The sequence below is a fragment of the Chlorocebus sabaeus genome, chromosome 24 (assembly GCF_047675955.1).
Source record: "Chlorocebus sabaeus isolate Y175 chromosome 24, mChlSab1.0.hap1, whole genome shotgun sequence".
Lineage (NCBI taxonomy): Eukaryota > Metazoa > Chordata > Mammalia > Primates > Cercopithecidae > Chlorocebus > Chlorocebus sabaeus.
The window spans coordinates 51019831-51033358 of record NC_132927.1 but is presented as its reverse complement, the minus strand read 5'-3'; the positions used below and the strand labels follow the sequence as shown (position 1 = coordinate 51033358).

Genomic DNA, 13528 nt, shown 5'->3' with positions numbered 1-13528 from the left:
CAATCATGGCTCACTGCAGCCTTGACCTCCTGGGCTCAAGCAGTCCTCCCGCCTCAGCCTCCCAAGTGGCTGGGACTACAGGCGTGCACTATGACATCCTGACTAATTTTTTATTTGTATTTTTTGTAGAAACGGGGTTTTGCCATGTTGCTCAGGCTGGTTCCGAACTCTTGAGCTCAAGAGATCCTCCTGCCTTGGCCTCCCAAAGTGCTGGGATTACAGGTATGAGCTGCCATGCCCTGTTAGGCTTTCCCAGCCAGGCTTGAATCTCAACTCTGTCACTTATTCCAATGTGAGATATTCAGCAACTTTAAGCCCAGCTTAAAAAAAAAAATCCATAAAACGAGAATGATAGTATTCATCTTACCAAGTTGTTGTGGTGGCAATTACTTAGGCTAACATATGTAAAGCACTGAAGGCAGTGTTCGGCCTGTGATAAGTGACTCGATAAGCAGGTAGAAAGTTGTTAATTTACTACTGTCACATTTTTCTTCTAGCTTAAAGTATCACAATATGCCATATTTATAAAGGTCAAGGACACTAAAGAGAGGAACTTGAAAACACACAAAATACTCTTAACAATTGGATGAAATAGTACAGTAGAGCCTTACATACTTGTTTGTGCTGGAATTAGACTTGGGAAAGTTCCAAAATAATTTCATACAGAAAAATATGAATAGCAAAAAGTAAAGGGTGCCATAGAAACTGCTGTAAAAAATACCATGCATGGGAATCTGCAACCCCAGTGGTGGGCATTTGATACCTGCTCGTTGAACTGAATTAAATTGGCAACTTTTAGGTTGAGGAACTTATAACCCATGGCTCAAGTGAGTACACTGTTAATCAGAGAAATCCTTTCAAGCTCTGTCTACAAGGAAGATCCCATATGGAAAATTCCTGATCCTTAGGCATTCTGGACAAAGAAAAGGACAGACATTTGATCTTATTCATATTTATTGAAGTTACTATATGCAATTATGTTGGTTTCTTTGGAGCATTTTTTTTTTGGAGACAGGGTCTCACTCTGTTGCCCAGGTTGGAGTGCAGTGGTGCCACCAGGGCTCACTGCAGCCTCAACCTCCTGGGCTCAAGAAATCCTCCTGCCTCAAGCCCCCTCCCTGCCTCCAGTAGCTGGATATAGGTGTGCACTAGCACGCCCAGCTAATTTGTTTTCAAATTTTAGTAGAGATGAGGTCCCACTGGTCTCAAACTCCTGAGCTCAAGTGATCTTCCCGCCTTAGCCTCCCAAAGTGCTGGGATTACAGACATGAGCCACCATGCCCAGCCTGGAGGATTTTTAAGACTACTCATAACCACTCTAAAATGAAAAAACGAGACTAAAAGAATAAAAGTGCTAGGCCGAGCATGGTGGCTCACGCCTGTAATCCCAGCACTTTGGGAGGCTGAGGCGGGCGGATCACCTGAGGTCAGGAGTTTGAGACCAGCCAGACCAACATGGAGAAACCCCATCTCTACTAAAAATACAAAATTAGCTGGGCGTGGTGGTGCATGCCTGTAATCCCAGGTACTTGGGAGGCTGAGGCAGGAGAATCGCTTGAACCTTGGAGGCAAAGGTTGCAATGAGCCGAGATGGTGCCATTGCACTCCAGCCTGGGCAACAAGAGTGAAACTCCGTCCCAAAAAAAAAAAAAAAAAAGAATAAAAGTGCTATAAGATAAATAAAAACAATGTTCTATGGAAATTCACAAGAGGAAAAGAATTTCTAAATTTAGTATTAGGGAAGATTTTGGAGAAAGTGGATAAGATTTTTCCTAGACCTTAGGATCAGGAGATGTTCCATGTGTAGAGAATAAAAGGGAAGAGGATATTCTAGGCAGAGGAGATGAGTTTTCAAAAGGAATGGAGAGGAGACATTTCAGAGCTGTATGTAAAAGTGTAAAGGATTTAATTTGGATAGATCATAGGATGAATAACGAGGTATTGTAGCAACTGAGGCCAAATAGAATAGTGTGGGGTAGGGATAGCAGTAGATACAGGGCAGAGAGAGCCCCCGACAGGAGAACATGCTTTCAGAAAATGCTTCAGAACAGACGTAAAATCTGGAATAAAAGTGATTTAAGTGACAAAAGTAGAGAAGCCTGGCTGGACGTGATGACTCACGCTTGTAATCCCAACACTTTGGGAAGCCAAGACAGGTGGATCACTTGAGGTCAGGAGTTCAAGACCAGCCTGGCTGACATGTTGAAACCCCATCTCTACAAAAAACAAAACAAAAAAAATTACAAAAAATTAGCCGAGCATGGTGGCGGGCACCTGTAATCCCAGCTACTCGGGAGGCTGAGGCAGGAGAATTGCTTGAACCCGGGAGGTGGAGGTTGCGGAGAGCTGAGATTGTTACACTGCACTCCAGCCTGGGCAACAGAGCAAGACTCTGTCTCAAAAAAAAAAAAAGAAAAAAATAGAAGGGCTTTCGAGATAATTCAGGAAGAACCAGAAAGGGGGAAAATGTAGAAAGAAGGCAAATTCAGAATGTGACCATGGGTGAAACTGGGAGGTGGGTAAATACTGTGGGGGTGGGGAGTGGTTTGAGAGCCGTTGTAGAGCAGTGGGACATTTCGTAAAGTTAATATCAGTGAGTGAGGAATTGATAGAGCTAACTCCCTGGTCATGAGGAGGTTTCAAGAAGAAAGTTGTTTGGGGAAAAAGTAGTAATTGGTGTGTTGAGTTTTAAATGATGAAGAGAGGTGGGGCAGAAATGTAGAGTTGACTTATTGGAGAAGGTTTAGGTGATCTTGAAAATCAATAGTGATGATTTGATTGAGAAATAAGTGACAAGGGAAAAATGGCCGAGGACTCCACAAGGTAAAGCTCATTACTGCCAGCTTCGTGATAACTGGACTGTGGCTCTCGTGTTCTACTTTGTTCCCCCTATACCTGACACATTAAATAAGTACTCAGTATTTGTTGGACGAATTATTTTAGGATGAGTTTTTAACCCTTTATTGTAAAATTTTTTAGTCTTATAATTAGAATAGTATAAAGAACTCCCATGCAGACTGTTTAGGGACAGTAATAGAAGCCATGCCTTTTGGAGTTCAGATGCATTTCTCTTTGAAGAAAGTGTGGGCCAGTAGAGAGGAGTTTCCTATCAGCTTTGAAGTAAAGGAGTAGTGATACTGGTGCTACTATTGATAATAATTGTAATAATCATTAAAACTTTGAGAACTCACTGTGTGCCAGGCAGTACTATAGGCTGCTTGTATGTGTTAACTCATTTAATCCTCACAGCACTCTATGAGGTATATATAAGGAAACTGGCACCCCTTTACAAAGATTGAATGACTTGTCCAGGGTCACATTATGAATGGTGGGGCATAGATTTGAAGCCAGGTAACCTAACTCTAGAGTCTGTCACCTTATCCTCTATCTTATACTATTTGTTATGCTGTTTGACTAGAGCTTTGATTGCTGTGGGGAGTTGCATTGAAATCATATCATACTAAAGGGGATGATACCATATAAATTATTATATTTCAGCTCTTTTTACAGCAGTGAGATTCTGAAGCCTAGATAGGTCACACAGTTTGCCGTCCTGGGATTGTTCTCTAGGCTTCTAAATTACTGCATGTCAGCTGTCTCTCACAGAAAGGGTTGTTATAGTTGTCAGAGATAGTAGGGGGGAATTTTTCCAGCCCTCATGACTCAAGCCATACATTTAGCACTGCTTTTATTCCTCTAAGAAGACCACAAGTCTGTAACACCAGCCACATATATATACGTCATTTCTTTGCTGAGTGCTGTAACTTCCCTGAGGACCAGAAGTTTCACATCTAGGGTCTGATTGAATGGCATCCTGCTGAGGAAGTATTTAAGGCAGTTAAACTGCCAGTTTTGGTCCCACCAAGTCATCTAGTGCATCCTGTAAGATGCAGACAGATGCTTTTTGAGAGGTGGTAGCAGCTTTTTGAGATGATAGCTGTTGGGTCCCCAGCTAATTCAGCATAGGGTCCCAAGAGATGAGATACTTGTTTGGGAAGGAGGTTCAGTAGTTATGATCCCAAATTTTGGCTCTTTATATTGTCTGTAATAGACCCTTTTGGGAGCACCTTAATCCATGTGACAATTATAATGTTCCCGTGTGGATTTCTTTTCTAGTAGGACTTTAGATAATCACTCTAAGTAGGATTTCTATGAAACTTTTGACAGTCATTCCTCAAATTACCTATTCTCTGTGGGTTCCACTGGATATATTGTTATCAGAGGAACTAAGCAAACACAATCAGATGTAAAAACATACCCTGAAAAAAAAATTGTTTTGGGCCCTCCCAGATCTGAACCTAGAAATTTTTAGCTGTCTTGTCTCTACATAATATTCTAGTGCTGATAAAAGGTGCTAGGTGAAGAAACATTGACAGCCTTAGTGTATACTGACTTGAAAAGAAAGAGTGAATTCAGTGCGTTGTAAAATAGAATATACAACCTGTGCTAAGGTCAGACTCAGTGATAAGATATGAACATTAGCATACATTGCGTTTTTCCTTGGCAGTACTTTCATTGGTTCAAATGATCAAATGAGTAATTAAGATTGAAGTGTTATTCTGGAAACAAGTTTAACAACGGTGAAAGTCTTCCCTCAAACTCCTACCTTGACAGGCATGACTAAGGATGAGAAGTACAGTCTCCTTTTGTTCCTCTCCTTGGTCTTTCTGCTGAGCTCATCTTCCAGAGGGCCCATTAGTTTGCCTGATTGGTAACAGCATAAATGACTTCCCTTTCAGACCCACTGCTTATTATTGGGATGACCCAGAGTTCATTTTAATTACATAATGCCAACAGGATGATAATGATACTTGCTTTAAAAAAAAAAAAATTCTACATTTTATATAGCTATTTCTACGTAGCTGAATTACTTCCAGAAGGCAAACATAAGGTGAAAGTGACTCCATTATCCTCTTTGCATGTGTTAATTAGCCCCACTTTGCATGAGGGAGGGAAACTGTCTTGGGAACTATGGATCTAAGAAGATGAAGGCCGTGTTACTGCATTTTGAAATTAGCAATAAAGCAAGTGGCTGTTTGTGGTATTCCTAGAGTGGTCAGTAGATTGGAAGTCTTCAAGGGGAATGATACAGTCTCTGTTTCTCTGAAATATATTATAGGGCACCTGTCAAGCTAGAAAGAGGACAGGAATAGTAAGGCTCTAGATTCGAGAGAGTTGTCTGGCTCACGCCATACACTCTGTCTTACTGTGAGATAGCTACAAGGCAGAGTTGGAGAAAAAAAACTAAACAAGTTTTCTTTTAACAGCTGCAGCTGTGATCCTCGGCTGTCTGTTGGCATTGAAGGGACCTGATGTTTTACGTTATTGGTACGTTATGGAAAGAACTAACTCTATTATATTTTTGTTAAGGTTGCTTGGGTTCTTTTTCCTTTTCTGCCTATTCCTTTCCCTTTGAAAATGGAGCTGGAAATATTTCTAGTCATGCCAGAATGTACCTTCACAGAGTTGGCATTGGAATTCGTTCATTTGGGTTTATTGAGCAATTATAGTCAATGCCAGACACTGTTTACTGTGGAGTCTAAAGTTGAATAAGATGAAAATCTGCCTTCAAGGAGTACTCATTCATAACATAAAGAGGAATGGTCAAGGAGGAGGAAAGTTATACCAGATGAATGTGCAGGAGTTTGAAGGAGCCCAGAAAAGGGAACTGCTAACTCTGGTGGGGATTGGGGAACACTTTTGCCAAGCACACAAGGGAGGGGAGGGCTCCCAAATAATGCATTATTTTAAGAAAGAAATGGTGGGAACCAAAGGCACATCCTTTTTACTGCTTCTGTGGGGGGCCCAGCAAGTGCAGGAAAGTGGGGAGCAGGGCGGACATTATATGCAGCTCGTATAGAGCAAGAGTTTGCAAACTTTTTCTATAAAAGGCCAGAGAGTAAATATTTTTGGTTCCAAAGGCTCATTTCAATAACTCAACTCTGCCAGTGTGGGGCAAAAAGTAGCCATAGACAACTTATAAATGATGGGTGTGGCTATATCCCAATGGAACTTTATTTACCGAAATAAGCAGTGGGTGGACTTTGGCCTGAGGACTGTAGTTGCTGACCCCTGGTGTAGAAGTTCCTTTCTTATCCACAGAGGTAGTACCCAGTGCAGTGTTTCTTTGGCAGCCTTACAGTCTCATCCTGACTTCCTTTAATTTTTGAGAAATGGTTGGCCTGTTCCTTAATGAAAAGCTATAATGTGTAACTGGCAGGCGGTTTGTGTGTTCTCTCTTTTGCATAGGTGGAATCACAGTGTCTGTGGTTGCATTCTTCTTCACAATTAAGTTCCTCTTTGAGCTTGCCGCACGTGTAGTCAGCTTCCTCCAGAATGAGGACCGCGAGCGCCGAGGAGACCGGACTATTTATGACTACGTGCGAGGAAATTACCTGGATCCCCGGTCTTGCAAAGTCTCCTGGGATTGGAAGGACCCCTATGAGGTGGGCCACAGCATGGCCTTCCGAGTGCATGTAAGGGAATGTTTCTGTCTCCATACCCATTGGGGTTTCTGAGTAACTTGCTTTCCAGAGCCCAGTTCAACACTATCAGGTGCTGGCCTGGAATGTTAACATTTTCTCTTGTTTTTCAACCCCTTCCAGGAACTAGTGAATTGCTGCTATCGGAAGAGTCACAAATTTCTCTGTCATTTTGATTTAATAGGTCCTTAGCTTTGAAGAAGTTTAAGCCTTAATGTTACCTTTTCAAAATAAAAATATTACAGAAAAGAATAAGTAATAGTACTTACTCTTCGGGTTAGCAAATCAGGCCCACCTTCAGTTTCTTTAAATACGTTTGTCTTGGAACACAGCCACACCCATTCATCATGTATTGACTATGGCTGTTTTCACACCTGAGTAGTTATGACAGTTGAGTAGTTGTGTACGGCCCACAAAGCCAAAACATTTATTCTCTGGCACTTTACAGAAAAAATTTCCCAACTCTTGCATTGACTTCTTCACTGTAGCATTAAGCTTGGCTTGAGAGCCCGAACCCCTCCTACCTTTGTCTGGTAACGCTTTAGTTCACTCATTGCCAGTGCTGCCGGCTAACTTACCTTTAAATCTGGGTTAGCATTGATAATATAAAGGGATGGTAAGACCAAGGAGGCAGCATTGGTGGTTCAGAAGTGGCAAGTTAAAATGCACATTTTCTTGATTTAGTGGTAAATTCTACCCTTGTCCTCTGAACAGGTTAAGAATTTGCTCATGACTTAATGGTTTTCTTTGGAGTATTGATGGGATTTGTTTTTCTCTGTGTTTTTGTGAGCAGGACTGTGAGGAACAGGGTAGGTATTGGGATTTACCAGTGTGATCTCTGCCAGCTACTTCCTCTCTCCCCACTCACTCTACACAGGAAATGTTCTTTTCCTCTGCTTGCTAACGGGTGTCCTTCTTTCCATGGCAGTTATTCTATAAGAACGGGCAGCCTTTCCCTGCACATCGGCCTGTGGGACTAAGAGTTCACATCTCTCATGTCGAGCTAGCAGTGGAAATTCCAGTGACCCAGGAAGTCCTTCAGGAGCCCAATTCCAATGTGGTAAAAGTGGCCTTCACTGTGCGCAAGGCTGGGCGTTATGAAATCACAGTGAAGCTTGGTGGATTAAATGTGGCATATAGTCCCTACTACAAAATTTTTCAACCTGGTAGGTTCTTTTTTCCTTTCTTTTTCCCTTTGTCTCCTTCCCTCTCTCTCCTTCCATCCCATCTTTCCTTTTTAAAAATAATACCTTTATTGAGATTTAATTCACATGCCATAAAATTCATCCTTTTAAAGTATACAGTTTAATGGTTCTTTAAATGGAGCCATCTTCACAGTTGATTTTAGAGCATTTTCATAACCTCAGAAAGAAACCCCATTCATATTAGTAGTCACTTTCTCTCCAAATCCCCCAGACCTAGGCAGCCACTCATCTACTGTCTCTGTCGATTTGCCTACTGTGTTTGGCTGCTTTTGTCTTGCTGTAAAGAAATACCTGAGACTGGGTAATTTATAAAGAAAAGAGGTTTATTTGGCTCACGGTTCTGCAAGCTGTACAAAAAGTGTAGCACCAGCATCTGCTTCTGGTGAGGCCTTGCGAAGTGTCTACTCATGGTGGAAGGCGAAGCGGGAGCAGGAGTGTCACATGGTGAGAGAGGGAGCAAGAGAGAGAGGGAGGAGGTGCTGGGCTTTTCTAAACAAACAGATTTTGCATGAACTCAGAACAAGAGCTTATTCATTACCATGAGGAGGAGACCAAGCCATTCATGAGGGATCCTCCTCTATGACCCCATCACCTCCCACCAGGCCCCAGCTCCAACATTGGGAATCACATTTCAGTGTGCAATTTGGAGGGTACAAATATCTAAACCAGTTTCAGTCATGCTGTAGCGTGAATCTGTACTTCATTTCTTTTTATTGACAAATAATATTCCATTGTGTGTATATGCTGCATTTTATTTATCTTTTCATCAGTTGGTGGTCGAGTTGTTTCTACTTTTGGGTACTGTAGGCAATGCTGCTGTGAACATTTGTGTACAAGTTTTTGTGTTGACGTGTTTTTATTACTCTGGGGGTAAAATTGCTGAGTCATTAGTTTGGTTAGTTCTTAAGGGCTAAGGGCTGTGGTATCCACAGAAATAATAGGACCTGGAGTCCCTAGGTAACTTTTGAAGTGAAACCTTACTGAGTGGGGCCTTAAGATTTGTGTATCTTTGCTTAACTAGTCCTCAGTTTTCTTTCTCTGATAGCAGAGTAAGGCTCTGGGCAAAATGGCTCCCAAGCCATCTCTTTCTCCGTGTATCCTCTCCTTTGCTTAAGTGCCTCACTCAGAGACTCCTTTTCACATGAATTATCATCACCCACCTCCTTGCCGCCAGTGGAGAACAGCTCATATTCTTATATGTACCAGCCTTTTTTAAAAAATTAAACTTTTAATATTTTGATAGTTGTATATTCATATGCATTTGTAAGAAATAACTCAGAGATCTGGTATACCATTTTCCCAGTTTCCTGCAATGGTAACATCTTCCAAAACTACTAGTACAATATAACAGCCAGGGTATTGACATTGATACAGCCAAGGTACAGAACATTTCCATGGTCAAAAGGATCCCTCATGTTGCCCTTTTACAGCCACACCCATCCCCTCCCAACCTGTTTGTTTGTGTCTTTTTTTTTTTTTTTTTTTTTGACGAAGTCTTGCTTTGTCACCAGGCTGGAGCGCAGTGGCGCAATCTTGGCTCACTGCAACCTCTGATTCCCTGGTTCAGCGGATTCTCCTGCCTCACCCTGAGTAGCTGGGATTACATGCACGTGCCACCACGCCCAGCTAATTTTTGTATTTTTAGTAGAGACAGGATTTCACCGTGTTAACCAGGATGGTCTCGATCTCCTGACCTCATGCACCACTAGCCTTGGCCTCCCATAGTGCTGGAATTACAAGCATGAGCCACCGTGCCTGCCCCTCTGCCCCACCTGCTGCCAACCTGTTTCTTAACCTCTGGCAACCCATGAATCTATTCCCCATTTCTATAATTTTGTCATTTGTAGAATATTATATAACTAAAATCATATAGTATATAACCTGTTGGAGTTGACTTTTCCTCACTCAGCATAATTTTCCGGCAATTCATCCAGGTTACTGAGTGTATCAGTAGTTGGTTCCTTTTTTTTTTTTTTTTGAGACGGAGTCTGGCTGTGTCGCCCAGGCTAGAGTGCAGTGGCCGGATCTCAGCTCACTGCAAGCTCCGCCTCCTGGGTTTTATGCCATTCTTCTGCCTCAGCCTCCCAAGTAGCTGGGACTACAGGCACCCACCACCTCGCCCGGCTAGTTTTTTGTATTTTTTAGTAGAGGCGGGGTTTCACCGTGTTAGCCAGGATGGTCTCGATCCCCTGACCTCGTGATTTGCCTGTCTCAGCCTTCCAAAGTGCTGGGATTACAGGCTTGAGCCACCGCGCCCGGCCAGTTGGTTCCTTTTTACTGCTGAGTAGTACAGATTGAGTATTCTTCATCCAAAATGCTTGGGACCAGAAGTGTGGTTTTGTGGTTTTTTTCTCTCCAAACATGGTGTAGGAATGTTTTGTAGTTCTTGAGACAGGGCCTTGCTCTGTCACCCAGGCTGGAATGCAGTGGCAGGATCATGGCTCACTGTAGCCTTGACCTGCTGGGCTCCTTCCACCTTAGCCTCCCAAGTAGCTGGGACTACGAGTGTGCACCACCGCGCTCGGGTAATTTTTTGATTTTTTGTTCTGTAGAGAGAGAGTCTCATTATGTTAACCAAGCTGGTTTCCTAACTCCTGGCCTCAAGCGATCCTCCTGCCTCGGCCTCCCACGGTGCTGGGATTACAAGCATGAGCCACTGTGCCTGCCTAGAAGTGTCTTGGATTTCAGATTTTTGGGGGTTTTGGAATATTGGCAGTATACTTATTTACCACTTCAGCATCCCTAGTCCAAAAATCTGAAACCCTAAATGCTTCAGTGAGCATTTCCTTTGAGTATCCTGTGGGTATGCAAAATGTTTTGGATTTTGGAGCATTTTGGATTTCTGGTTTTTGGATTAGGGATACTCTACCTATAGTCTGTGGTCTGAATGTACCACTTTGTTTATTCACCTGTTAAAAGATATCTGGGTTGTTTCCATTTGGGGGCTATTATGAATAAAGCTGCTATAAATATTCATCTACAGGTTTCATGTGAACGTAAGTTTTCATTTCTCTAGTATGCAGTAGCTGAGATGTATTGCAGTTGTATGCTTAGTTTCTTTTAAATTGCCACATTCTTTTCCAGAGTGGCTGTAGCATTTTACATTCCCACTAGCAATGTATGAATGATCCATTTTTTTTCACATCCTTGCTAACATTTAATGCTGTCATCATTTTTTATTTTAGCCATTGTGATAAGTGTGTGGTGGTATCTCACTGTGCTTTTAATTTGCATTTCTTAAATGGTTAATGCTGTTGAACATCTTTTCGTGTGCCTGTCATCTGTGTATCCTCTTTGGTGAAACGTCTCTTCATGTCTTTTGTCCATTTTCTTTTCCTCTCCTCCCCTCCCCTCCCCTCCCCTTCCCTTCCCTTTCATTTCATTTCATTTCATTTCATTTCCTTCTTTTTTTTTTTTTTTTTAAGACGGCCTTGCTCTGTTGCCCAGGCTGGAGTGCAGTAGTGCTACCTTGGCTCACTGCAGCCTCCTCTTCCTGGGTTCAGGCAATTCTCCTTTGTCAACCTCCTGGGTAGCTGGGATTACAGGCACACACCACCACTCCCGGCTAAGTTTTGTACATTTTGTAGAGACAGGGTTTTGCCATGTTGGCCAGGTGGGTCTCGAACTCCTGAGCTCAAGCGATCCACCCCCATGGCCCTGCAAAGTGCTGGGATTACAGGCGTGAGCCACCACACTGGTCCTTTTGCCCATTATCTAATGGGATTATTATTATTATTTATTTATTTTTCTTTTCTTTTTTTTTGAGATGGAGTCTCGTTCTGACACCCAAGCTGGAGTGCAATGGCACAATCTGGGCTCACTGCAACCTCTGCCTCCCAGGGTCAAGCAATTCTCCTGCCTCAGCCTCCCAAGTAGCTGGGATTACAGGCATCTGCTATCATGCCCAGCTAATTTTTTCTATTTTTAGTAGAGATGAGGTTTTGCCCTGTTGGCCAGGCTGGTCTCAAACTCCTGACCTCAGGTGATCCATCCGCCTTGGCCTCCCGCAGTGCTGGGATTACAGGCATGAGCCACTGTGCCTGGCCCATTTTGGTTTTTTACTGTTGACTTTTGAGAGTTCTGTATATATTCTGTATGCTAGTCCTTTGTTAAACATATGGTCTGCAAATATTTTCTCCCCATTTGTAGCTTTTCTTTCTTTCTTTTTGGAGACAGGGTATCACTCTGTAACCCATGCTGGAGTGCGGTAGCACAGTCACGGCTCACTGCAGCCTTGACCTCTCCGGGCTTAGGTGATCTCCCACCTCAGCATCCCAAGTTGCTGGGACTATGGCACGTGCCACCACACCTGGGTCATTTTTGTATTTTTTTGTAGAGATGGGGCTTTGCCATGTTGCCCAGGCTGAGCTTTTCTTCTTATTCCCTTAACAGAGTCATTCACAGAGCACATGTTTTCAATTTTGATGAAATCCACTTTCTAAGGTAGGAGAATCACTTGAGCCCAGGAGTTCAAGACCGGCCTGGACAACATAGTGAGACCTCATCTCTATAAACAATTTATAAATTAGCTGGGCGTGATGGCGTGCACCTGTAGTCCCAGCTACTGGGGAGTAGGTTGGAGCAGGGAGATGGGAGGATAGCTTAAGCCCAGGAGATTGAGGCTGCAGTGAGCTGTGATCATGCCACTACACTCCAGCCTGGTCAACAAAGTGAGACCCTGTCTCAAAAAAGAAAGAAAGAAATCCAGTGTATCCATTTTTTTTCTTTTATGGTCAAACTGTTAGCGTCTAAGAAATCTTTGGTCCCAGATCCTCTCTCTCTCTCTCTTTTTTTTTTTTTACCCCCAAAAGTTTTTACAGTTTGAAATTTTGTATTTAGGGTCATGATCTATTTTTAGTTAATGTTAATATGTGAGACTTGGGTCAAGGTCCTTTTTTTTTTTTCTTTTTTTTTTTTTTTTTTGCTTATGCATGTCTATTTACTCCAGCATCATTTGTTGAAAAGGTGATCTTTCTTCTATTTACATTGCTTCCGTACCTTTATCAAAAAGCAGTTGGACATATTTGTGGGGGCTTATTTCATTAATCTATATACCTATCCCTCCGCCAGTACCACAGAATCGTGATTACTGTAGCTCTCTCTTCTTTTTTTTTTTTTTTGAGACAGGGTCTCACTCTGTCACCCAGGCTGAGTGCAGTGGTGCGATCATGATTCACCGCAGCCTTGGCCTCCTGGGTTCAAGCGATCCTCCCGCCTCAGCCTCCTGAGTAGCTGGGACTGCAGGCATGTACCACCATGCTTAGCTAATTTTTTATCTTTTTTGTAGAGATAGGGTCTCACTATGTTGCCCAGGGTGGTCTTGAACTCCTGGACGCAAGTGATCTCCCTGCTTTGGCCTTCCAAAGTGTTGGGATTACAGGTGTGAGCCAAGTCGCACAGCCTGATTACTGTAGCTCTTATAAGTCTTGAAATTGGTAAGCTGACTCCACTTTATTCTTCTTTTTCAAAATTGTTTTAGCTATTCTAGTTCCTTTGCCTTTCCATTTAAATTTTAGAATAATCTTAACTAAATCTATAAATAATCTTGCTAGAATTTTAATAAGAATTGTGTTAAAACTGTGTATCAATTTGGGGAAAATTGACATCTGTACTGTGTTGGATCTTCCATAAACATGTCTCCATTTGTTTAGTTGTTTGTTGGTTTTTTTGTTTTGTTTTATTTCTTCCAAGTTTTTTTCATTTTGCTTAGGGTTTGCAGTGGTTAAGAATTTGTAAAAATGAGCCGCCAAATTCATTTGAATTTCTCTAGTTCTGTTTTTTCCTCTTTTCTTTTTTTTTTTTTTTTTTAATAAGGAGACAGGGTTGCCTGGCACAGTGGCT

At 42.3% G+C, this 13528-nt stretch overlaps 1 protein-coding gene across 4 annotated transcripts in view; it reads left to right on the top strand.

Annotated features, from left to right (window-relative positions):
* Window positions 1–13528, top strand: part of AREL1 (apoptosis resistant E3 ubiquitin protein ligase 1) — a 51761-nt gene that overhangs the window by 22118 nt on the left and 16115 nt on the right. For 2 of the 4 annotated variants that reach the window (XM_037984243.2, XM_037984246.2), the window contains exons 3-5: window positions 5268–5328; window positions 6250–6476; window positions 7411–7648. In XM_037984243.2, coding sequence (XP_037840171.1) covers window positions 5313–5328; window positions 6250–6476; window positions 7411–7648 — 481 coding nt within the window. In that variant the 5' untranslated portion in view covers window positions 5268–5312. Of the gene's footprint in view, window positions 1–129; window positions 223–5267; window positions 5329–6249; window positions 6477–7410; window positions 7649–13528 lie in introns of all 4 variants that reach the window. The other 2 variants (XM_037984244.2, XM_037984245.2) reach the window with 2 other exon arrangements.